The sequence below is a fragment of the Anabrus simplex genome, chromosome 1, assembly GCF_040414725.1.
Source record: "Anabrus simplex isolate iqAnaSimp1 chromosome 1, ASM4041472v1, whole genome shotgun sequence".
Taxonomy (NCBI): Eukaryota; Metazoa; Arthropoda; class Insecta; order Orthoptera; family Tettigoniidae; genus Anabrus; species Anabrus simplex.
In genome coordinates this window covers 1,477,229,028-1,477,256,999 of record NC_090265.1, presented here as the reverse complement: position 1 = coordinate 1,477,256,999, position 27,972 = coordinate 1,477,229,028, and the positions used below count along the sequence as shown (strand labels likewise).

The following is a 27,972-nucleotide window of genomic DNA, read 5'->3' as shown; positions in this document are numbered from 1 at the left end:
CTACATCCTTGTAGGAAGACACTGGAGGGCTGCTGTTATAAGTTTTCTTCTTATAGGTAGATCTGCTAAACTGAAATGCATTCTTTCAAGTTTAGTGTTCTCTTTTGTTGGCTGGAATCGAACCAATGATCATGGGTCGGACTCGGACACCACCACTGATCTCCCGAGGAAGCTAATAAACCAGTGAACGATGGGTACGACCGCTGTAAAATGCAACATATTTATTTAATAATAATAATAATAATAATAATAATAATAATAATGGCGCATGGCATCTGTGTAGGCTTGGTGGTGATCTAATGAGGATAAAATGAATGGCAAAGACATCATAAAAACGCAGTCCCCTAGCCAGGGGAATTAACAGTATGAAGGCTTCACGTTCACTAAACCAACTATCGAAAAGGGATAACCTAAGTCTAGTGGTAACCCACGTCTTGATTCAAGCATACACCACTGAAAACAGACAACAAATAGCCTTGAATCCACCTGCTACAACTTTCTTCACGTTATGTCAAAATGACGTGTTTATGAAAAAACTGCTGTATCTGGAAGTGGCTATGTATTACACATGGAATGAGAGTGGATCATCACTGAATGACGCAAACGAGGAGAGTGATTCGATGGACAATCTGGCATATTCAAAGAAACTACGATAGGAAGATTACACCATGCATCCAAATCTAGATGAGTGATGATTTCTTCGCATGCTGTTGGTAAATGTGCCCGAAATGGAATGGTGCGTGTGGATCTGATCTCAGGGTGAATTTCATTGCCTCATTAACTTCCGCAAGGTAGTGACATCAAGAGAAGAATTGGTTGAAAAAGTATTTCCCAATATTCAAACAAATTATAAGAATCAAGATTGGCTGAGTGAACGACCTATTCTTGTCGCAAATAACAGAGACTTCTACAAACTTAACAATATTATTCAGTCTAATATTCCAAGTGAGGCAGTCACATACAAGTCAGTTGAGACTGTTGTGGAAGCTGATGAGCCATTAATTATCCAACAAAATTTTTGCATTCACTCGATCTACCAGGGATGTCACCGCGTATCAACTAGCCAATGCTTTGCAGTGGCATGCGGCTTGCAGTAAAAAGAAGCAACAATGTTGACAGGACCTTTCAAAGGTGAAGATGTCCTCATTCCTCGCATTCCCATGATTCCAACGGATATGCCATTTTAATTTACGAGATTGCAATTCCCAATTCGATTGGTGTTTGAAATCATCATCAACAAAGCACAGGGCCAATCTTTAGAATTGTGTGGTTTAGATCTAGACACAAATGCTTTTCACATGGACAATTATATGTTGCGTTCTAGAGTCAGCAAACCAGACAATCTCTATAGCCACACAATGGAAAAACAAAAAAAATATTGTATACCCACAAGCATTGTGAAATCAAACATCTTATACATTTAACCACAAGTCACAGGAACGTGTGACCGGGTACAGCTAGACATTTCGAATTGATGTAATTGTATGTTCATGGAAATACATAAAATTCACTGGTCAATGCTAATATTGTGACTGAGCAAAGTATAGACACCAAGCCCAAAAGTGAAATATTAATTCCCTTTGTTCAAAACCAAACATTAAAATATGAGTCCTTTTTTGATTTTCTTTGAATTCTGTTTTTCTACTGTAGTAAACATAATATAACAAGCAGTGGTTTACTTCTGTAGTATGAACACATGTGAATGTAATGCCACAGTTATATGCAGAATACAAACCATGGATGTGGCTTTCTGTTCCAAAAATCACATGAACAATGGTTGGGATTTGAAACATAGAAAGAAGCCAGCAATGACACCACTCGGTTACTACCTCAAGTAGTAGTAGTAGTAGTCAGGGATTGAGGTTCCAACCGATGTTAAGGTATAGGATATGGCTGGCAAAATTTTTAATTCTCCAGGCAATGGTACGTAATCCACATTACTGAAATTAAAATAAGAGGAAAAAAACCTTTCCCGTTTCTTCTTTATCCAGAACAAACTTTACGTGCAGTTGTCACGATTTGCATCAATGAGGTAACTGGCTGTTGAGAGAGGAAATGGATTAAAATATTACACATAGGGGGAAGTAAACACTAATATGTATATTTCCAAATTCCAGTTCCATATTGGAACTTGACGGAATATCAAAATCGGGATATTTATTAAAATTACTCATACACCTGAGAATGGTGTTAAATAAACACATTATATGGCAATTGACTTCATTTACATCATAATCATCTTTCCAACAATCAGCTACATAAAAGAAGCAAAACATTCACTGAGTGATGTACTTATAAACATACCTATACTTAATATAGATTACACATAATACAACAATTAACAGAGGATTACTCCAAATGTTACCATATACATACATACATACATACATACATACATACATACATACATACATACATACAACATAGTGAGATTAAAGAAAGAGTAGTAGTGATTGTCATTTAATCCTACCGATGTTTCCAAATGGCATAAGCTGCTGCAATCACTGCTACAGCAGCAACAGCAACAGCCATTTTTTTAAGAAACACTTTATTAGCTCCTTCAACAGTGCGAATTATTTCGTTGTTCATGACAAATACAGTCTTACTTTCTTCAATAAGTTTATTTTTTGTGTCTTCATCTAAGTTCTGAGCAACATCATTCATAGCCTTAACCAGATTTCTTTTTATTTTACTAATAGGATAATCTCCAAAACTTGTAACAGCATATCCACCTTCTGCTTGTTTGGAAAATGGTAATAATTTCTTATATATAGCTCTTTTTCTAGCTAGAATCTGCCCTCCTGACAGAAGTCCCATGTAGAGATGATAAATATAAGCCATCAGCATATCTGGATCAGATGTTTCAAGTTTACTGAGATACAGAAGATACTTGGCAACACTCTCTCTAGGTGTGTAGTTCTTTTGCCAATCATTTCCTAGGTAAAAGTTCAGATCTTGTTCAAATGCCTTAGTTCTCCTCATTCCCTCAATGTCAAGTTCACCAACATGTTTATCTTTCAGGCGATCCATGGCTTCTTCAAGGTAACGAAAAATCTCATAGAAGATCAGCAAGCCCTCAGCCCATACAGAATTATCTGAAAGAGCTGTAAAATAAAATCAGAAATTGTTGTATTATTTTCTTTCTCGAGAAATCTTCACACACATTATTAACAAACAGGAAGTTCTACCAAATTTATAGCTTCAAAGCTAAAAAGATAGCACACCTAAGAAGTTTTTTTTTTTTTACTCAACAAAGGTAGGGACATAACTTAGTCATAAATAGGGCTCAAAAAATCTCAGGCACCAGGTCATGGTGACTGGAAATACAAGTCTGGTGACTAGGCTTTTCTGACATAGGTATTTTCCTAATTTTTACCTGCCAGTATATCTGATCTTTATGTGGATGGAAGGTTTAAAAACAAATTATTATACATTTGTGACCGGATAAAATTCATAGTTTTTGATTGAACTTAATGTCAAAGGGTGTCCAGCTTGAATGAGTAGCATAATAAATATCTTGAGAAGTAATAGAAAGCATTATTGGTGGTTTGTTTTAACAAGTAGAGAAACTAAAAAAAATGTTTTTTAAACATACCTAATACACCTCTAACAAAGAGGCTTTGGTGTAACATGGAGCAAGAAACAGCTAGAGGAAAGTTTCTCAAGAGAGAACGTGTACTACTGCAGAGAGAACATACTACTGAAACCCAGAAAGGAAGCGACTAGAGAATTTTGGAGAAAAAGAGATCAAAACACTGGCGCAGCATTTTAAAAACCAACTTGTGGGTCTTACCATGGACTTTGAAAAAGTATAAATATGAATGTATAAATTCAAAATGCTTGGCAAGGGGATGAAGATAAACAGGCTTATGAGCAAAGATATTATTTGCATCAGGCGTGTCTTGTGAGAGAGGTTTTAGTTTAATGAACCTAATAAAGAAAAATTTGAGGTCATCAATGGGATCAAACAGCATTCATTAACATAAATAGCCCACCTTTATAGAATTTTGATCCATCCAGAACAACAAAAATTGGTATTTCAGTGCTTAAACTATAAGACAAGGGCATGGATATAAAGCACACAAAACACACGCAGCTGCTTTGCAAAACTTCACCTATACTGCCTTCATTTGCTTTAACTGTTGAGGGAGAGCATGTACACTATGGTAAGCATGTATTTTTTATACCAGAAAGTATAATTTTATTTACGAGTGGCAAATTATAACTACAGTAAGACATGAACACCATCGCAAATAAACAAAATAAATACATGAGAATTGATATTATTTTTATGGCTGTTGTGTTATGGATATTAATTATTGCAAACTAACTTATCTGGTGGGTCCCAAGTGATACAAACGGCTAATTACATGGGGTAGAAGGGGTTCTGTAGGTTGGAACAAGCCAAAAGTTATGAAAAGAGTATAGGGAAAGCTGCATGGTTTAGGGGGAAAAATATGTTTAGGTAAAATCTTTGACCAGCATGTTATGCATACTTCCAACAGGCTTGGTGTATACTCTATGTTTTAGAGCATAACAAAGAAAAAAGTCTTGAGTTATTTCAGCATACAGTGAATGGATCACCCAAAAATCCATGTTATTGAAAGCACTTATCTGAAGCATTTGTGAAGGATGTTGTTTGACAACAGGCTCCTTACTGTTTATGCCTGTGAGAGTGAGGGAGGCACGTGTTTACTAAGATACCATTGCTGCTTTGAGCCAGTAGACGTTACTCTCATTCCTTTCCCTCAGTACGAACACTTATCAGCTGTCTGTGTGTCCTTCGCCTATTTAATAGCTGTTCAATTACTTTTAAAATAGAAATTTAATGAGATGAGGGCACTTCACAGTAATGTATCTGAAGAATACAATGTTCAATGCAAAATTTATCATCTCGCTAGAAACACACCATGAAAGCATTTTTATCACAGTTTTCTACACAGGTGATTATAAACAAGAGTGTGTAATCTGATGATGAAAATTCTGTCGTGAAGATTTTGTTACTATGAAGTAACACATTACATTTCCATTTTACAGGTAATTTATATAGATTATTATTTTGTTCAAATAAGATGCATGTTTTGATAGGAACTGAGCTGAGATAGTGTTTAAAGGTAATTTCTGTCTTACATTTTACCAAAAGGCACCTACAAGTTGCCTAACCACAGGGAGGAGTTTGATAACTTAAGACAGAAAGAGCTCTGGAACAAACTACTTCATGGATATTTAGATTGATGCTTTCACGCCCCATGATTATAGACATGATAACAGCTCTTGGGCTTTTACCATGTCAAGAAAAAAAGGTGAAATACTTTATGTTTCGCAGAGAACTCTGCTCCGTGTCTTCATCTGTTCATGAGGAAGACTTCTCTAAGACTGTGTGAATTTAAGAATACTTTACTGTTGGGTTATTGTAAGTGGTACTCTTGTTCGTCACCAGATGGGTCACTATTTGCTACCCTTCTCAGTAGGATGGATGATGCCATCCTAGCTCCTATTAACATGTTTCTGTTTAATTGTAGGTATCTGCATTGTGAAATAAACAGCAAGTTCATCAGACAAATCAAAGTCAAATGTTGTTGAAGAGAATAAATAAAATAGAGTTGCACAGATGCCTTCCTTTTTTGGATGTTTTAATAAGAAAGAAACTGGATGGCTCCTTAGGGAACACCATCTACCGTAAGCCTACCCACAACACAAATGTTATCTCCATGCAGATTCTTACCACCATCCAGCATAAAAACAGGGCATTTCCACAACTCTAACCATGAGGACAAAATGAATTTATGAGCCATCAACTATGCAGGAGGAGATGGACACATTCAGACATGTTCATGGATAATGGTTACAATGATATACTGTACAGATTTATAGAGCCCTGCATCCCAGAGGGACGACTAAGCATAACTCACAGAATGAAATGAAGGGAACTGCCTCCCTTCCCTTTATCTACAATACCACTGACCAAATTGCCAAGGTCTTCTGCAAGCACAATATAAAAACACTGTTTGGCACAGTCGCAAAATCTGCTCACAGTTTAGGCAAAAGCAAGGACAAATCATCTCCATTTTTACACCCTTGGGGTGTTCAAAATTCCCTGTACTTGCAGCAAGGTATACATGGGCCAAACATTTATTTACCGGTATTTTATTTATTATGCTTTTGTAGGTGGCGAAGTGTCGGTCCATTGATACTCACATCAAGAAACACCAATATATATCCGTCTCAACCAGCCAGACAAGCCGAGCATGCCCTATCGTCGGGCCATGATGTTGTGATCCAAGATGTTTGAGCTCCGACCTAGGTCTAGGGTTAAATGGGAAGCTGTGGAAACACGTGCAAATCATAATAACTTCAACAGGGACACTGGCTATCAATTAAGTAATACGTGGTTACCATCTATTAAAAATTTAAGTATTTAGTTCTCTTACCTGTCCTTTAACTACTGTTATTTAATTCCGGTGTTTTCCAAAATAGTACTCTCCTCATCACTAGATGGTTCACTCTAGGCTTTGTGTCATACTTTCATAACATGTGTACACCTATTACTGTATTATTCCAACATATTTTCACCCTCATGTCTTCAACCTCATTGTGTACATCCCTCTTGTCCCCTCCTGCCCACCTTGCATTCACCTTTTCTCGTTTTTCTGCTACACACTTTTCTTTCCATCTTCAGCTCTATTCTCTGTCTTTTGTTGCACTTTATTTCATTTTCTACCACATTCCTTTAATTCATCTGATGACCTTGCTATTTATTTTGCAACGCACATGCCTATGACTGAACAGAAACATCTTAGTGTTGGAGCTAAGATGGTGTCATCATCATGTCCTACTTGGAAGGCTAGCGAACAGTGAGCTATCTGGTGAAGAACGAGAGTACCACTTACAATAAACCAACAGTAACGTCGTCTTAAATTCAATCCATCATTATTAGAGAAGTCTTCTCATGAACAGACGAAATTTTCTTTGAAGATTCGAAGCAGTGTGGCTATTCTCTTTTAAATTTGTTGTTCTCTTAAATCCACTTTATGTCATAAGTGAGCATACCAGTTTGCATATGTTTTTATCAGTTTATGGCATAAGACTCGCAAGTCTTGGACTTGTAGAAAATATGAACTTAGAGACAGTCTATTTTTAACACAGTTTTACGTTGTTAATATGGTTATAAATTATGATCAATTTGACGTTGATAAACTTATATGATTGTCAATTTTTCTACAAACTTCTATCAGTTGATGATGCAGTGGGGGGTTGAAACTAGTACTGATTGAAATATACATTGTAATTACATCTACACAACAACTTTTATGTATTGAATAAGGTGGACCCAAATTATAATAAAAGTTATTATTACTAAGTTTCGTCAAAATCGTAAGGAGGTAAGATGTGGGGTTCCCTTGTGAGATTCTGTATGGTAAGTTCGGTCAATAATGTGCAGTTTTATGCATGCTTCTCTGATGCATTTATGTTTATGTTCTATGTTTACACACACAAAATGTTTGACACATCTCTTCCCCTCTTTCAAAGCATATCTGGCTCCACCTGCTGACACATCACTCAGCTGATTTAATTGCTTCTGGCTTACATACTGTAGCGAACTATTGCAAGTGATGTTGCCACCTGCTACGTACAGTTTCTCTTCATTTCTCCCTTACCATGAAACTTTTGCTATACTTTCTTCATGTCTTTCAGCTTGTTATGATGTTGGTCATAATTATTTATCAACTCCCTAATTACATTCCTCCCACCCTGTATTAAAAAATTTTTCAACATTTTGTAAACCATATAACTTCTTCCCTAATCGTCCTAAGTCTACCACAATGATTATGTTGGGCATAAGAATCTCTATTTAATGATACATAGATCATTATCAGAATTTACATTCAGATATGAAGAAAATTTTCTCACATTTTCAACCCCAAATGACCTTGTCCCTAAGGGTTGTAAGGCAATCATCATAGTACCATAATTTGAGGTGCCTAGTATCAAATATGGACAAAAGCCATTTTGATAATTTTTCAGTAGAACTACATTCTTGTTTCTCTATGTTTACCTCCCGTTATGAGTGTGAACATTTTTGTGTGCCATATTGCCAGCCCTGTGGACAATAAAACCATAGTCGACATTTAAAAAAAAATTCATTCTAAAGATGTGTAAAACACGTTCAAATATGATGTGGTTCATTTTTAAAAATAAGATTGGTTTTTGTCCATTTTTGATACTAACATCCATGTAACTGTCCACTTCTGAAACAAACTGTACCGGGAGGTACACCTCCACTCCGCTAATTTAAAATGTGCGCCAGTTGAAACTCCTCTGCTGGAGGAAGTCTGAACTTTATCTACGCTATTAATTCTTTACCTTCTCAGAAGATGTCACCACGTGGAAAATTTTGAGTTTTTGAACTGTGTCATTTTTGATGTGTTTTTGTTTCGCTTGAAGTAAGAAGTGTGAACTTTCTCTTCTAGAGGACACTACTGAAGATCAACAATAGTGCACCCTAGTGCGGAGTCAAAGAACTATTTTGTTGGAGAAATTTTTATTTCAAATGTTTGTTTCTTGCTAAATTTCTTTCTGTTATTGTTTAAGTTGGCTGTATACCCCTCTTTTCCCCCTTGTTTTAGATTTATCCAATCCCGAATTTCTTTTAGTAATTTCCGACCAATCCGATGTATTTTCCCCCAACTTGGATATGTTTCTGTACCCGAGCCAATAAAAAGTTTGTGGGCGGGTGTTTTCATTCCCCTAACGCCTAGAAACTTCCGCGAGAGGATTTAAACTGCTGATTTTAGGGTCTCCGGGCCACTTCTGTTCCATCTTTCAGTGTATAAAGTACATAGCAGGAGGCGGGAAGCGCCTCTTTCCTCGGCAGCGGTCATCAATAAGGTAATGGCCGATTAATAAATTCTTTCTTTGCTAGCTCAGCAGTTTAACTCTCGGGGCGGGTGCGAAGCGTTCCTCCATGTAACCTTTTCCTAAAATGTAACGATCTTTTCTTCTATTCTCTTTTAAGCTGCATATTGGGATAGAGAGTGCTAACCCTCTCGAGCTCCCACTCACATTGTCTTGAGGTGAACTTTTTTTCTCAACCTATTCTTCGTTAATGTAAAACAAATTGCTCTTTTCTAAAGTCACCTCGGTAGTATGGGATTAGCCCTTGCATTAGTGGCCTAGAGCCAGATTAGGTTTTTTTAAAAAACAAGTGTATTAGGAGTGCAGATTGCCTCCTCTCAAATTGTTATTTTAGAGGTCATGTAATTGCCCCTTTTCATTTAATAGACCTCAGTAGGTTGGGTATTGTACCCCTGTGTCTATGTCCAGTGAGGACAACTTGAAGGTGGAGTTTGGTGTGGCCTGGGAGAGGCTTAAATTTTGAGAGCGAGTGGCTATTTTGAAAATTAAGTGTTGTATGCCTCGTGGAGGCTTTTCTGTGTAATTTGGAGCAAGGGCTCCTAGGTATGAATGGGGTTTTCTGCCCCTCTGTTAAAACTTGTGTTTGGGGTAAAACTGAGCTGATTGCCCAAGCATTGTGAAGTCAGGGCGCGAAGCCCAAATTCTGTAAATATTGTAACTACCCCTTTTTGACTTGCTACTTTGTACCTGCCATGCTTGTTATTTCTTTGTTTTCGAAAAGAAAATATAACCTTGTTAAATTTTAAATTAATTTTGCTTTCGTAGTTGGAGACCTATTCACACCCGCACCTTCTTTCACCTCTACCTACCACGGAAAAACTCCGTAACAAGTGGTAGCAGAGCGTGGTTGAATGGGTCTCAATTTAGCCCCTTTTGACGGCTAAACATTGTTTGTTGCAGTAGACACAAACAAGCTTAGAGAGTCCCTAGATTTGCCCATTTCCATCCCCAATTTGGGAGAGAAAGAAATTGACGACTCTCTTTCCACGATCACGGAGAATATTACTGGGCTAGCTTCTGTAGTTAGTTTTTTTGATGAAAATGATCCTTCTCCTAATCAAATTAAGCGTGTGCAAGCTAGGCTATATCATTTTTCGAATAGGGTTAACGATCTGTTGTCTCTAAAGTTGAATGACGTTCAGAAGAAGGAAGCTAGTACGCTGCTTGAAAATATGTCTGAATTATCTAGCAAGGTCACTCAATTGTTAACAGGGGAGGTTCCTCCCAAAAGCGATCTACCCACCACAGTGAATGCAGGTAGTGAGGAAGCGCCTCCCAAGGGAGAAGTTAATAGGATAACCGTTGCTGCTCAAACTATCCCTGCCCCATTGGACAACGAATCTGAACGTCGTGCATCATTGAGTAACATCCGTTCTGAATTAACTTCTTTGCCATTGAAACCTTTACCTACTATGTCACCCGGGTTTAGCAGCTTGCCTCATCCATTGGCAATGTTGCTCAGAGGTATCTCTAAGTTTTCCGTTAATACCACCAGTGATGTAATTTCTTTTTTAAGATTTCTAGTTGAATTTCAGGATCATGCCCTTGTGTTTTCTCTTTCTCCATGTCAAATTTTGCAAATTATCTATCCGTATGCTATTGGTATTCTCTCAGATAAAATCGTAAGAGCCATTGCCGAGCAATCATCTATTGAGGATTTCCATGCCCATTTGCTAGCTAACTTCATCCCGGCTAGGGCCAGGTCCTCCCTTATTCAGAAGTACTATTACCGTGTACAACGCTTGGATGAAAACTTGGCTGATTTCATACAGGACATTAAGTTTTATACTAGGGTGTTTGCTCTTCATTTCCCTGAGGATCAGATTGTACAAGCTATTGTGGAAGGGATTTCACCACCCTACAGGTCATATTTGTGTTTCGCGGCGTGCCCGCAAACTTTCTCTGAACTTGAAGCATTGGCCGTCTCAGCGGAAGGAGTTAGATACGCCGATTCTTTGCGTGTCACCTTCCTTTAGTAATACTCGGCCTCCACCTCGCCGACCAGTCAATCCCCGTAAATGTTATGCTTGCGGGTCGCCTGACCATCTGCGCAACAAGTGTCCACTGATCAAGTCAAGTGGGACAAGGAATGGAGCCGGGTCATCACAAGGCTGTTTTAAATGTGGGGCTTTCTCACATATCGCCAAGAATTGTCCCAATTCGAATGGCACCCCCTCCTGCTCAACTTCTGGCGCAAATTCCAACTATGCCAATAATAAAAAGTGACTAGTGGCTTCGGCTGAGTCGTCTAATCCACCTTCCCGAGACTCAGCCCCGGGTAAACAGGTTGTAACTTCAGGGAACGAGCAATTTTCAAATTCATCTTTTGAAGGTCCCAAAGAGTGTCTTAGGATTGCGGCGGATTCCCCCGCACCGGTCCCCTTTCTCAAAATTGAGTTAAATAACGAGCCTATAACAGCTCTCTTAGATTCAGGTAGTGTTTGTTCTATTATTTCGGCTGATTGGTATTCAAAATTGAAATCTGTTTGTAAGCTTCCTAACTATTGTTTGTCGGCGATCCAATACGTTTCGGCTAATTCCTCTCCATTAGAAATTCTCGGTTCCTTATATGTCAAAATTCGTATTTTTCAATTCAAATGGAAAGTTGTTTGAAAATTGTTTGTGGCCAAGCACTTGTCTTGCCCCATTATATTGGGAGCGGACTTTATTTCTCACACTGGTCTTGTGCTCGATCTTCAGAGTAGGTCTTGCACTTTCAAATTTGCCTCTAATTGTAATATCCCTCTATTAAAGTGTAATTCTGCATCATGTTCTTCTATTTCGCCTACCCAGGATGAGATGTTGTTAGACCTTAGGCATCTACCTGAGGAGCAGGCTGATAGTATTCGCAAATTGTGTCAGTCGTTTCCCGAGGTGTTCTCTGATACTCTTGGTGTTACTGACCTGATCGAATACAAAATTGAGGTCACGGATTCGATTCCTGTCCGTTTTCCACCTTATAGGCTATCTCCACCTAAAATGAAGGCTCTAAAAGAAATAATCGATCAGATGTTGAAGGACGGTATTATTAGGCCCTCTAAGTCAGCGTATTCTTCGCCTATTTTTTTAGTCCCGAAACCCCAAGGGGGCTTCAGGCCTGTCATTGATTATAGGGCTCTCAATCGGAAGGTGGTGTTACAATCTGTGCCCCTTCCCGACCTTCATTCTTGTTTTTCATGGTTTCGTAAGGCCAAGTTCTTTACTATCTTGGACTTGAATCAGGCCTATAATCAAATTCCCCTTGCCGAAGAATCTAAACATCTTACAGCGTTTGCCACGGACTGGAATTTATACGAATACAACCGCGTGCCTTTCGGGCTCCCCACGGGAGCAGCTGTACTCACTAGGCTACTAGATAGGGTCTTCTCCGACATCAAATTTGAGTACTTATATCACTACTTGGACGATGTCGTCGTATTTTCAGAGACTTTTGAAGAACATCTAGATCATCTGCGAGAAGTTCTCGATCGCCTTCGTAAGGCTGGGTTAACTGTTAAGTTGTCCAAGGTTGCCTTTGCTAAGCCCTCTATGTCTTTCCTAGGGCATATTGTGTCACCGGATGGTGTAGCAGTCGATCATTCTAGAACACAGGCCATCCGTGATTTTAAACCTCCCAAGGACATTAAAGGTATCGCCAGGTTCATTGGTATGGTGAATTTCTTCAGGAAGTTTATTCCTAACTTCGCTAATAGAGCGGCGCCCTTAAACCTTCTTCGTAGGAAAGGCATCAAATTCGAGTGGGGACCTTCTCAACAAGCCGCTTTTGAAGACCTTAAATTAGCTCTTTGTAATGCCCCTGTACTTGCTATGCCTGATTTCTCGAAGAAATTCATTGTCCAAACCGACGCGTCGTCGTCGGCGGTAGCTGCAGTCCTTCTTCAAGAGACTGAACTAGGGAGGCGCCCCATCGCCTATGCGTCTAGGACATTGTCGGCTCAAGAAGCCAAGTATTCCATCTATGAGCTCGAAGGTTTGGCAGTCTTATTTGCTTAGAGAAGTTCCGTCTCTATCTGGAACATGTCAAATTCGACCTGGAGACAGATAATCAAGCCTTAAGCTGGGTCTTAGGTAGGCCGCGTCGTACTGGTCGTATAGCCCGCTGGGCCATCCGTATTTCTGCCTTCCAGTTTGATGTTAGACATATCAGAGGTACCGAAAATGTTGTTGCTGATGGACTCAGCCGTATGTTTTCTAACGACGTCGAGACCCACGAACCGGTCGACAATTCATCACCTTCCGAGTCCATACTATCTAAGGTTAATGCCATCCTAACAGATGCTCCCATGCTCTTTAGGGATATCGAGAAATACCAACGTGAAGATCCGACGCTGGCTCCGATAATGGAAACCCTTTCTTCTGGGGAACATGTTGTCCCTTATGTTCTGAGGAATGGTGTTTTATGTTGCCCTTCGAGGCATGACAAGATGATGAAAGTTGTTGTTCCAGCGGTTCTTGTACCTATGATCTTCAAGTATTATCATGAGACCCCATTAGGAGGGCATCTTGGAATCTTTAAAACTCGTGAAAAGATTCGTGAAATGTTCATCTGGAAAGGTATGGACGGTGAAATCCGTGAACTAGTAAAGGCTTGTAAATCCTGTTTGCTTAGTAAACCGACCATGTCCACCAAGGTAGGCCTCTTGTCTTCTCAGCAAGCGTCGCGCCCCATGGAACGCCTGTATATTGATTATGTAGGACCATTCCCCCAGTCAAAGGGTAATGCCAACAAGTTCATCCTTGTGTGTGTAGATGGTTTTACCAGATTTTCTTGGTTATTTCCGACTAAGCTGGCTACCGCTCAGTCTACCATTACTTGCTTAAATTCTATTTTTGCTTCTTTTGGTCCGTGCCAATATATTGTATCTGATAATGCTAAGGCTTTTACATCTAACTTATTTCGTAAATTCTGTTTTGACTTATCCATCTCTCATGTAACTACTTCTGCTTATTACCCTCAACCATCTCTGGCTGAACGGGTTAATCGTAATCTCAGGTCCGCACTTATTGCCTATCATCATGAAGATCATTCCAGGTGGGACACGTCCCTGCATTGGTTAGCTTTTGCTTTGAATTCGGCGGTTCATGAATCTCATAAGTTCACTCCAGCTTCCTTGATGTTCAAGTTTGTTCCCAACACGCCGCTCTCTAACCTTTGGTCTCTGAGTGACATTCTACCCGAGACAATAGATCCGGATAATATTAAAGATCTTTGGAAGAAGGCTAAAGCCAATCTTAAGGTATCTCATGAAAAGGTTAGAGAAAAGTATGATCGTGGACGGAGACCCACCACTTTGAAGGTAGGTGACCAGGTGATGGTCAAGAATTTTGTTCCCGCGGGCAAGCTTGCCCCCAGATTTCATGGGCCATGCATCATTCTCGATTTTCTTACGCCGGTTACATTGTTAGTAAGCAATCCAGCCACCGAGAGGATATTTAGGGTTCACCTGTCCCAGGTGAAACCGGTGTAAATTTTGTGTCAACTTGCTTCATATAATTTGATAGGAATATGAAGGTTATATATATATATATTTTTTTTTTTTTTTGAGTTCCACTCTTAAGGCATTCTGCTCCTTCTATTTTATTTTATATGTAAGCATTTCTGTAAAACCTCCCCCGATTTGTTAAACTGCCATCCTGTCCTTGCCACGGCCATTACCACGCTCCCGTCTCCTGCTCCACTACACACAGTGGCTGGCTTCGATGAAATGCCATGGATATCTGCACGCCGCTGGCCCCTCAATCTCTCTACATGCCTGTGCCCTCAAAAGAAACATGATGGTCCAACACAATTCTGCCGCCTAGCTTTAATGTTTCAGTGCCCCCGCAGCCGCGAGGCGCTGTGCCGCGGCTGGGTTCGAGGACGGGCCCCCTTGGCCCCAGCGAGGACGACATGTGCACGGCGAGCCGGAGCTCTCCTCCCGGCCAAGGCTGATGTGCGGCGCACGACCTGCTACTTGCCCGCAGCCTGTATAGGTTCACCGCGGGCGCGGCGTGTTTCAACACCTCTGCTCCCCTCATAGTGCGGGCGAGCGGTATCTCAGGGTACTTGAGGGGTCCGAGCGGCCTCCTTTGGACGCAAGCTGCAACGGCCGGTCTGGCCATCCAACTTCATCAACCTCAACTACATGGACAGTTACGATAAGCAATGACTACACTTGGGAATTCAACAGCAATATTTGGTGGACATTGCAAAATTTTTCATCACTTTTAAGTATTAAAAGTCTATCTTCGGAATTCTACTTCTACAAACTTAAAAACTTTACTTCATCTGCAACAACAAAATTTTGAAACTAAATCAAACCAAATTAAGAAAATCTTATAATTTTTTTTTTTTTTTGGGCAATTAATCTCCATATCTACATCAAAACTTGGACCTTGTTTTCAAACAATTTCATGTGTCACCCCGGGAGGAACTTTTGGGGGGGGGAGGTCTGTACCGGGAGGTACACCTCCACTCCGCTAATTTAAAATGTGCGCCAGTTGAAACTCCTCTGCTGGAGGAAGTCTGAACTTTATCTACGCTATTAATTCTTTACCTTCTCAGAAGATGTCACCACGTGGAAAATTTTGAGTTTTTGAACTGTGTCATTTTTGATGTGTTTTTGTTTCGCTTGAAGTAAGAAGTGTGAACTTTCTCTTCTAGAGGACACTACTGAAGATCAACAATAGTGCACCCTAGTGCGGAGTCAAAGAACTATTTTGTTGGAGAAATTTTTATTTCAAATGTTTGTTTCTTGCTAAATTTCTTTCTGTTATTGTTTAAGTTGGCTGTATACCCCTCTTTTCCCCCTTGTTTTAGATTTATCCAATCCCGAATTTCTTTTAGTAATTTCCGACCAATCCGATGTATTTTCCCCCAACTTGGATATGTTTCTGTACCCGAGCCAATAAAAAGTTTGTGGGCGGGTGTTTTCATTCCCCTAACGCCTAGAAACTTCCGCGAGAGGATTTAAACTGCTGATTTTAGGGTCTCCGGGCCACTTCTGTTCCATCTTTCAGTGTATAAAGTACATAGCAGGAGGCGGGAAGCGCCTCTTTCCTCGGCAGCGGTCATCAATAAGGTAATGGCCGATTAATAAATTCTTTCTTTGCTAGCTCAGCAGTTTAACTCTCGGGGCGGGTGCGAAGCGTTCCTCCATGTAACCTTTTCCTAAAATGTAACGATCTTTTCTTCTATTCTCTTTTAAGCTGCATATTGGGATAGAGAGTGCTAACCCTCTCGAGCTCCCACTCACATTGTCTTGAGGTGAACTTATTTTCTCAACCTATTCTTCGTTAATGTAAAACAAATTGCTCTTTTCTAAAGTCACCTCGGTAGTATGGGATTAGCCCTTGCATTAGTGGCCTAGAGCCAGATTAGGTTTTTTTAAAAAACAAGTGTATTAGGAGTGCAGATTGCCTCCTCTCAAATTGTTATTTTAGAGGTCATGTAATTGCCCCTTTTCATTTAATAGACCTCAGTAGGTTGGGTATTGTACCCCTGTGTCTATGTCCAGTGAGGACAACTTGAAGGTGGAGTTTGGTGTGGCCTGGGAGAGGCTTAAATTTTGAGAGCGAGTGGCTATTTTGAAAATTAAGTGTTGTATGCCTCGTGGAGGCTTTTCTGTGTAATTTGGAGCAAGGGCTCCTAGGTATGAATGGGGTTTTCTGCCCCTCTGTTAAAACTTGTGTTTGGGGTAAAACTGAGCTGATTGCCCAAGCATTGTGAAGTCAGGGCGCGAAGCCCAAATTCTGTAAATATTGTAACTACCCCTTTTTGACTTGCTACTTTGTACCTGCCATGCTTGTTATTTCTTTGTTTTCGAAAAGAAAATATAACCTTGTTAAATTGTAAATTAATTTTACATTGCACTATAATTTCGTAGCTTGAAACCCATTCACACCTCTACCTACCACGGAAAAACTCCATCTCTTCCCCTCTTTCAAAGCATATCTGGCTCCACCTGCTGACACATCACTCAGCTGATTTAATTGCTTCTGGCTTACATACTGTAGCGAACTATTGCAAGTGATGTTGCCACCTGCTACGTACAGTTTCTCTTCATTTCTCCCTTACCATGAAACTTTTGCTATACTTTCTTCATGTCTTTCAGCTTGTTATGATGTTGGTCATAATTATTTATCAACTCCCTAATTACATTCCTCCCACCCTGTATTAAAAAATTTTTCAACATTTTGTAAACCATATAACTTCTTCCCTAATCGTCCTAAGTCTACCACAATGATTATGTTGGGCATAAGAATCTCTATTTAATGATACATAGATCATTATCAGAATTTACATTCAGATATGAAGAAAATTTTCTCACATTTTCAACCCCAAATGACCTTGTCCCTAAGGGTTGTAAGGCAATCATCATAGTACCATAATTTGAGGTGCCTAGTATCAAACATGGACAAAAGCCATTTTGATAATTTTTCAGTAGAACTACATTTTTGTTTCTCTATGTTTACCTCCCGTTATGAGTGTGAACATTTTTGTGTGCCATATTGCCAGCCCTGTGGACAATAAAACCATAGTCGACATTTAAAAAAAATTCATTCTAAAGATGTGTAAAACACGTTCAAATATGACGTGGTTCGTTTTTGAAAATAAGATTGGTTTTTGTCCATTTTTGATACTAACATCCATGTAACTGTCCACTTCTGAAACAAACTATCCCAATATTTGAAAAAAGAAGTTGCAGGATGACATGAAAGTAAACTGTTTTAAGAGAAATATAATGAAAATATGAAAGAAATAAGATTATTAAGTATTCTTATACTTTGTTAAAAATTTTGACATTCATTTCAGTTTTTGCTTCACTGTATTTCTGGGCAAATAACTTCTAGTTCATTACATGGGTCTTCAAAACGATTACATTCATAATCATTAACAGCTTGTTCATTTTCACTACACATACCACTTAAGAGATACATTTAATTTCGTATCTTTTCCGAAGTGCTTACCTAGTAATTTGTCAACATCTTTAAGTTTCTGTGGATTTACATTCACGCCAATGTCAATAGGTAAAGGATTCATTAACATTAGACTTGCCTGTCCTGCCTTTGTGATCTTGCGCTCAATACCTTTGTCCAAATACTAACCTGCCTCACCTTTAACTACAACATTGACTCTTTTCGTGCGCCTGAGTACAATTCTTTTTCACTGTGAAACCTTGAAATGAAGTTAACCAGCAGATTTCAGATAAAACTGTGCTTGTTCTTTTCAATTCAGTGGTTCCCAGGTTGGTCCAATCACTTTTACTGTGTCATACCTTTTGAACACCTCATGATATTCATCAGGACTTATTATGGTCGTCATCTTCTTGCGATCTTTTCTCAGTGAGTCCAAAAATCCTATCTGAGGGCAAATATGAGTGTGCAGTAACTGGAAATGCCAGTTCAATCAATCAACCAATCAATCAATCACTACTGATCTGCATTTAGGGCAGTCGCCCAGGTGGCAGATTCCCTATCTGATGTTTTTCTAGTCTTTTCTCGAATGATTGCAAAGAAATTGGAAATTTATTGAACATCTCCATTGGTAAGTTATTCCAATCCCTAACTCCCCTTCCCATAGACGAATATTTGCCCCAATTTGTCCTCTTGAATTCCAACTTTATCTTCATATTGTGATCTTTCCAAACTTAAAGACACCAATCAAACTTATTCGCCTACTGATGTCATTCCACGTCATTTCTCCTCTGACAGCTCGGATCATACCACTTAGATTGAAATAATAACATTAAGTTATTTATTAGACCACCTAATCAATACAAAATCGTCTTGGATGATTTACATAAATTTGTTAACTAATAGTGGGACATGTTTCGCCTTCCCTGAAGGCATCATCAGCCACAGTCTTAACCTTAAATTAAAAATAAGCGTCTAAATAACATGTAGTGATGAAATGAATTTTAAAATCTTGAAGAGATTTGAAGTAAAATAACATTAAAAATAACAATGATGGTTTGAAAATACAATGTGATGAGATACAATAGTGGAAGTATTAACAAAATTAACATTAGAAGGCTGCTAAAATAAGTACAATGGATAAAACAACAGATTGTTATACAACAAGTAGTAAGATTGCATAAAAGTAAAGTTGATAGTCATGGCGGTTATAATTAGACGATGGCGAAAAAATCTTATATAATCAAAGTAAAGAGGAGAGAATAAAAGTCAAAGTTAGTCGAGAGATCCGAAGTTAATCATGATCTTGAAGATAAAAGAACGAAAGTCAGATGCATATGGTGAAGTTGTAGAACACGTTGAGGATATGAAGTTGGTGAATAGAAGTTGAAGAACAGTTTCAAATAGGATCACTATGGACCATCTCAAAATTTGAAGTGATGTTCAAATGTTGTAAATTGTGAGTTTGTAGATATTCTAGTTGAAAAAGCATATACAAGTGGAATCTGTAAATGGAAGCAAGAAACGTAGAGTTAATTGTGTGAAAAGATATTTGAAAAATATTGAAGTAGAATCGTATGCACTTACCATTTGACGGTGACAAAGATAGCTTGTAATATTATGAGTTAGAAGTATTTGCAACAGTAGACTTCTTGCTACGTGTGTTATAACTGAAGTTTTGTCAACACACACGTAGCAAGAAGTCTACTGTTGCAAATACTTCTAACTCATAATATTACAAGCTATCTTTGTCACCGTCAAATGGTAAGTGCATACGATTCTACTTCAATATTTTTCAAATATCTTTTCACACAATTAACTCTACGTTTCTTGCTTCCATTTACAGATTCCACTTGTATATGCTTTTTCAACTAGAATATCTACAAACTCACAATTTACAACATTTGAACATCACTTCAAATTTTGAGATGGTCCATAGTGATCCTATTTGAAACTGTTCTTCAACTTCTATTCACCAACTTCATATCCTCAACGTGTTCTACAACTTCACCATATGCATCTGACTTTCGTTCTTTTATCTTCAAGATCATGATTAACTTCGGATCTCTCGACTAACTTTGACTTTTATTCTCTCCTCTTTACTTTGATTATATAAGATTTTTTCGCCATCGTCTAATTATAACCGCCATGACTATCAACTTTACTTTTATGCAATCTTACTACTTGTTGTATAACAATCTGTTGTTTTATCCATTGTACTTATTTTAGCAGCCTTCTAATGTTAATTTTGTTAATACTTCCACTATTGTATCTCATCACATTGTATTTTCAAACCATCATTGTTATTTTTAATGTTATTTTACTTCAAATCTCTTCAAGATTTTAAAATTCATTTCATCACTACATGTTATTTAGACACTTATTTTTAATTTAAGGTTAAGACTGTGGCTGATGATGCCTTCAGGGAAGGCGAAACATGTCCCACTATTAGTTAACAAATTTATGTAAATCATCCAAGACGATTTTGTATTGATTAGGTGGTCTAATAAATAACTTAATGTTATTATTTCAATCTAATATCATCAATACGGACCAAAAATGATATTTATTACATGTAAAATCATACCACTTAGTCGAGCAGCTCGTCTCCTTTCTCCCAAGTCTTCCCAGCCCAAACTTTGCAACATTTTTGTAATGCTACTCTTTTGTCGGAAATCATCCAAAACAAAACGAGCTGCTTTTCTTTGGATTTTTTCCAGTTCTCGAATCAAGTAATCCTGGTGAGGGTCCTATACACTGGAACCATATTCTAGTTGGGGTCTTACCAGAGACTTATATGCCCTCTCCTTTACATCCTTACTACAACCCCTAAACACCCTCATAACCATGTGCAGAGATCTGTAACCTTTATTTACAATTCCATTTATGTGTTTACCCCATTGAAGATCTTTCCTTATATTAACACTAGATACTTACAATGATTCCCAAAAGGAACTTTCACCCCATCAATGCAGTATTTAAAACTAAGAGGACTTTTCTTATTTGTAAAACTCATAACCAGACTTTTAACCCCATTTCTCATCATACCACTGCCTGCTGTCCATCTCAAAACGTTATCGAGGTCATGTTGCAGTTGCTCACAATCTTGTAACTTATTTATTACTCTACACAGAATAACATCATCCGCAAAAAGCCTTACCTCTGATTCCACTTGTTTACTCATATCATTTATATATATATAAGAAAACATAAAGGTCCAATAATACTGCCTTGAGGAATTCCCCACTTAATTATTACAGGGTCAAATAAAGCTTTGCCTACTCTAATTCTCTGACATCTATTTTCTAGAAATATAGCAACCAATTCAGTCACTCTTTTGTCTAGTCTATCTGCACTCATTTTTGCCAGTAGTCTCCCATGATCCACCTTATCAGATGCTTCAGACAGGTCAATTGTGATACAGTCCATTTGACCTCCTGAATCCAGGATATCTGCTATATCTTGCTGGAATCCTACGAGTTGAGCTTCAGTGGAATAACCTTTCCTAAACCCAAACTGCCTTCTATCAAACCAGTTATTAATTTTGCAAACATGTCTAATATAATCAGAAAGAATGACTTCCCAAAGCTTACATGTAATGCATGTCAAACTGACTGGCCTGTAATTTTCAGCTTTATGTCTATCACCCTTTCCTTTATACACAGGGACTACTATAGCAACTCTCCATTCATTTGGTATAGCTCCTTCACGCAAACAATAATCAAATAAGTACATCAGGTATGCTACTATATCCCAACCTATTGTCTTTAGTGTATCCCCTGAAATCTTTAAATTCCAGCTGCTTTTCTAGTTTTCAACTTTTGTAACTAAATGTCATTGTTGTCATAGGTAAATTTTAATACTTCTTTCGTGCTAGTCACCTCCTCTAACTGGACATTATCCTTGTAATCAACAATCTTTACATACTGCTCATTGAATACTTCTGCCCTTTGAAGATACTTGCATTCCCACTACCCTTGTTCATTAATTATTCCTGGAATATCATTCTTGGAACCTGTTTCTGCCTTAAAGTACCTATACATACTCTTTCATTTTTCACTGAAATTTGTATGACCGTCAATTATGCTTACCATCATGTCATCCTTAGCTGACTTCTTTGCTAGATTCAATTTCCTTGTAAGTTCCTTCAATTTCTCCTTGCTTCCACAGCCATTTCTAACTCTATTTCTTTCCAACCTGCACCTCCTTCTTAGTCTCTTTACCTCTGTTATAATTAGAGATGGGAATTTGCCTATTTGCCTATTTTATTCCTGTGTTCAGAAACGTAGGCTTTTGAGATATAAATCTGCTTTGGAGTCCTTTAAGCTAGATTTCGATGATTTTATTGTGCCTATAAATGCCTATTTCAGGGGTTAGTGCCTATTTTGAGTATATTTGCCTATTTGATGCCTTTTTAATCTATTTTAAAAAAGCCAATTTTCTTCCAGTAACTGATGTGCTCGACAGAATTATCTTCTCATTTCTCATGATCTGTTTACCCCACAAACAAAAATGGGAATTCTCGGAAGTCACCAGAAATAGTTCTTAGGAAATTTCCGTCAGGATAAACAAGGAAAAATTTGACGTCGAACTACGTTGCACAACCCATACCCCTTATACCTCCTTCTTGATGTGAATTGTTGTACGCGTACGCTTTATCTTCATAACGTGTTGTGATGTATTGTAAAGAAGAAGTGTGTCTGTGGCAATGCCCCCCTCCCCCCACAAAAAAAAATCACCGGCTGAGTTGGCTGTGCGCTTAGGGGCGCGCAGCTGTGTGCTTGCATCCGGGAGATAGTGGGTTCGAGCCTCACTGTCGGCAGCCCTGACAATGGTTTTCCGTGGTTTTCCATTTTCACGCCAGGCAAATTCTGGGGCTGTATCTTAATTAATGCCATGGTCACTTCCTTCCTACTCCTAGGCCTCTCCTATCCCATCGTCACAATAAGACCTATCTGTGTCAGTGCGACGTAAAGCCACTAGCAAAAAAAAAGAAAAAAAAAAAAAGAAAAAAAAAAAAGAAGAAAATAGTCATCATGTCAGCTGACCAAAGATGGCGAATAGCCACATACGCATAAAATGTTCACAAATCTGAGATTTATAGTGCCTCTGTTTTAATTATTCTATACAAGTAAGAATAGCCGGCCCCCTGGTGTAGGGGTAGCGTGCCTGCCTCTCACCCAGAGACCCCGGGTTTGATTCCCGGCCACGTCAGGGATTTTTACCTGGACCTGAGGGCTGGTTTGAGGTACACTCAGCCTACGTGATTAGAATTGAGGAGCTATCTGACGGTGAGATAGCGGCCCTTCAAGGGCTGTAGTGCCATGGGGTGGAGTTTTATACAAGTAAGAATACAGCTAGGTGCAGCTTGGTGATTCCCTGGCAAGTATATAGGAAGGATCTCTCCTCTACGCTACTCAGGTATTGCTTCACGTCATTTATATTATTTTTTCACCCGGTGAACTTGACAGAAAACTGCCAGATTATAACTGAAGATTTTTGATGACATATTTCCATGTAAATTACGAATTCTCTTGTTCCTAATTTAAAATTTTGTACTTCTAGAAACATCACCTCAAATAGTCTTTTTTTTTTTTATGAAACAAATGCATGATTATACTAAGCATTATTGAAATTAGCCCACCTGTAGAAATTTAAGTTATAGGAACATTGTAATTTAAGTCAATTTTATTATTTTTCAGGTCAAATGTGAGAAGATACCATACAGATCAACATAGAAATACTGCGATGCATTTGACACCGAGTACAGAAAGCTGTGTCATCGCAGCTTTTATACCTGTCCACTGTAAACAGCGACCAATAACAATTTTCTGTAGACCAGTGCACTGCAATGGTGGAAGCTAATATCCCCCCGCATAAACTGGAGCATCTTCTAACTTCAGCAAGCCGCTGGGAGCAATCAACGAGTTGGAGAAGAGTGGCTTTCCCCTGGTGGTGTCATTTAGGATTGTGGAAGAAGTCAGGAGAAATTTTGACCGAACCTCTGGGAAGGTAGCCGCTGTCAGCAAAAAGTTCAATAAGAGTCCTGCAGCAGAATCCATGATGGAAAGCGACGGTGAAAGTAGCCAGGGTACTATGAGGTGAGGTAGATGAAGCAGTTGAACTAAAACCAGATGAAGTGGCTTCATTGAAGTTTTGTCCAATCACTTCCTGTGATGTTGAGAAATCTTTCTCTCAGTACAAAACTGTCTGCCTGACAGGAGAACAGGATTGTTACTGGAAAACATTGAAAATTTGCTTGTTGTAAATTCCTTTTATAGTAATTGAGTGAGTTATTAAATTATAAGTATTTTTTGATGCCTATTTTGTTGCCTATTTTACATGTTAGTGCCTATTTACATGCCTATTTTGACTAATTTAAGAGCTTATATGCCTGCCTATTTTAACTGTTTTCAGTGCCTATAATTCTCGTCTCTAGTTATAATATATTGGATCTTTACGATCCCTTACCACCTTTAAAGGTACAAACCTATTTTCACATTCCTCAACAACTGCTTTAAACCCATCCCAGATTCTGTTTACATTTTTATTTATCGTTTTACACCGATCATAGTTATTTTTTAAAAACTCCCTCATGCCCGTTTTAACAGCCATATGTTACTGCCTAAGAGTCCTAATTTTAATATCTTCCTTTCCTTCACATTTCTTTTTAACTACCACAAAAACAGCTTCGTGATCACTAATACCATCTATTACTTCAGTTTCTCTATAGAGCTCATATGGTTTTAACAGTGCTACATTCAGAATATTCTTCCCTTTAATTGGTTCCATCACTTTCTGAATCAGATGCCCTTCCCATATTAAATTATTTACCATTTTTTGGTCATGCTTCCTGTCATTCGTATTATGTTCCCAATTGACATTTGTTAAACTGAGATCACCTGCAACAACCACGTTCCTTTCCTTATCGTTTCCCGTATAGCTGATTATCTTATCAAATAATTCTGAATCAGCGTCTGTGCTACCCTTTCCAGGTCTGTACACTCCGAAGACATTAAGGTGCCTATTATCTTTAGAGATGTGCCTTACACCTAGAATTTAATGTTTGTCATCTTCTCCGTAGCTTACAAATTCTTCTTTCACCAGAATGAATACTCCCCCTCCTACCATTCCTATCCTATCTCTACGATACACACTCCACTTCCGTGAGAAAATTTCTGCATCCATTATATCATTTCTCAGCCATGATTCAACTCCTATTACAATATCTGGTGAGTATATATCTATTAAATTACTCAATTCTATTCCTCTTTTTTTTTTACAATACTTCTACAGTTGAACACTAACATTTTAATGTCATCCCTACTTGATTTCCAGTTCCCTGTTTCCTTATCACCGCTCCCTAGGCCACCCCATTTCCCTGAATGTACCTCCCTATAACCCTTCTAAATAAATTTCCTAACTTACATGTACCACTGTGGTTTAAGTGAAGGCCATCTGAGCGCAGATCCCCATCTCCTACCCACCCATTACGATCTAGAAATCTCACTCCCAGTTTCCCACATACCCACTTGATAATACTTAAATCCCCAATCACCTTCCAGTCAGTATCCCTCCTACACAGTATTTCACTGATAACAATCTCCGCTTCCTTAAACCTCACCCGTGCTGCATTTCCAGGTCTTACAAATCCCCAACTATGTTGGTACTTATACCTGCTTGTCTTATGTTGTTGGCACCAATGTGAAACACTACCACCTTCTACTTTCCCTCCTCTTTCTCTTCTACTTTCCTCAACATCTGTCTTAACCTAAATCCTGGAAAACACTCTACTCTGGTACCCTGTCCTTCACGCACTTTCCTGACATGTCTAACAATGGAATCCCCCATGACCAGAGCCTCAACCTTACCCACCTCATTTAATCCCTTCTCCTCCTGGTCAGTCCTATCTTTCCTGAGAGCTGCAGAAGCTACTTCCTCCTCCCTTTTCTCCATCCCACGACCCTGTCCCACCTGTCTTTTCCTATCCACTACTCCGTATATCCCTTTCTCCTACTTCCACACTCCTCAGCAACAGTTCCCTGTTCCTTCGGCGTCCGGGAGTAGTCGTGTGTCGGTATCGCTCCGTGTCTTTTATCTATTAGTAGTGTTCAAATGCAGTATCACGTCCGTTCGAGTCTGTCTCCGGGATGAGAATGTGCTAGACTTCAACGTGAAATATGCAAACCGTTGGGAAAACGCTTTTGTGAATGGTTCGGAGCTTCGTATTTTGGCCCACGTGCTGGCTTTAAATGGAACTATGTATTTGGTGACGTCACAACCAGGCGGACTGTCTGCGAGAAAACAACAGACGAACTCTAGCCCAAAGACATCTGGTTCAGCGATTTGTGTGCTTCTATTGGCTTTATCCGGCGACATAAATCTGAACCCAGGACCCCAGCATGACAGAGGTATGAATTTCTTCTACCAAAATGTAGGGTGCATGTGTAATTCTTTGACGGACTTTAACCTCGCTTTCAGTGACGCCAGCAAAGACTGTATTTGTATAGTTGAAAGTTGGTTAAATGATTCTGTTGGTGATAATGAACTGTTGTCTACTGATTACTGTGTGTTTCGTCAAGACAGACATCAGGTCCATAGTAGCAAACTGAGAGGAGGAGGGATTATGGTTGCTGTGAAATCTGCTCTAAGGCCAGTTTCACGGCCAGAGCTGGCGGGAGACTGGGAGTGTCTCGTGGTCAAGGCCACCCCAACATCAGGGAGGTCTGTGTTTATAGTGTGCTGTTACCTGCCACCGAACGAAGTGACTGCTAGGATGAGTAATCTTCGAGCAACACTGGCCAACGTTACAGCTGTTTTAAACCCGCAGGACATTCTTGTAGTTTGCGGAGACTTTAACATCAGAAATTTGGCTTGGAATCCTGGTCCCGTTATAAAACAAAGATGTGCGGATGTCTTCTTATTTCTTGAAATCGTCAGTGAATTCGGACTCAAGCAAATGTGTCACTTCCCAACAAGAAACAAGAACTTCCTGGACCTTGTTCTAATATCGGATCAATACTGTGGACACTTGGACTGCTTTGAGACGGAAAAGGTAATTACTTCTGACCATCGAGCTGTAGAATTCACTTTATCTTTACCGCCAGTTATGCGCCCCGTACCACAGAGGAAGTTAATGTTCGCATGGACTAAGGCCGATTTTCCTCAAATGAGAGATCTCCTTTCGTTGTGTCCCTGGAATTTAATCGAGGACTCCCCCTCCATTGACGAGGCGTTAACCCTTTTCTATGACTTCCTTCGCGCTGTAATAAAAGACACTGTACCATCCCGGATAGTTAGCACGCGGAAGTACCCATGCTGGTACGACTCTGAGGTAATAGATAAATTAAAAGAAAAGGAGAGGGCAAGAAGGAAGTTTAAAAAAAAGGGCCATAATAGTGATTATGTGCAAGTTTTGACCATACGTGGTGAATTTAAGCGTCTTCAGCTCATAAAATACAGAAACTATATAACTTCGATGGAATCAAAATTAGCTGCCAACCCGAAGTGTTTCTGGAATTTTGTAAACAACAAACGGAGGTCAACTCGCCTGCCATCTACTATGCTTCAGGATGGGGAAGAATTACAGGACAGTTTTGCAGATACCTTTGAAAAGTATCACTCACCTGCCGCACAGTGTAATCTATCCGCTTCGTCCGTGTGTGATATAGGCCTAACTTCAATAGTGACCTCTCCAGCAGAGGTATCTTCAATTCTTGCTTCTTTGGATACCTCCAAATCATGTTGTCCAGATGACGTACCCACAGTAGTATTGAAAGAATGTACATCTGAGCTAGGTAGGCCACTTAGCATCATAATAAATATGTCATTCTCGTCAGGGTATTTTTGTGTGAGTGGAAGAAAGGTTATGTCATACCAGTGTTCAAGAAAGGAGACAAAATGGTGTTTGATAACTATAGGCCTGTTGTGTTATTGTCCCTAATTTCAAAGGTGGCAGAGAAGATCGTGTATAAGAGATTGTACAGTTCAGTTTCACAGTATATTAATATAGCGCAGCACGGTTTCATACAGAAACGCTCTACTGTGTCCAATATGGTGGTGTATATCAATTTCATTTCTGAATCTCTGGATAGGAGGCAACAAGTGGATGTTGTTTATACGGACTTCTCCAAAGCCGTTGATTCAGTTCAACATGATGCC

The 27,972-nt window shown here is 39.1% G+C and overlaps 1 protein-coding gene across 2 annotated transcripts in view; it reads right to left on the bottom strand.

Annotated features, from left to right (window-relative positions):
• Positions 1-1,925: 1,925 nt before the first annotated feature.
• The window catches only part of Ho (Heme oxygenase), a 50,380-nt gene continuing 24,333 nt past the window's right edge, over positions 1,926-27,972 (bottom strand). The window contains exon 3 of one of the 2 annotated variants that reach the window (XM_067153243.2): positions 1,926-3,104. In XM_067153243.2, coding sequence (XP_067009344.2) covers positions 2,467-3,104 — 638 coding nt within the window. In that variant the 3' untranslated portion in view covers positions 1,926-2,466. The remainder of the gene's footprint in view (positions 3,105-27,972) is intronic. The other variant, XM_067153244.2, reaches the window with a different exon arrangement.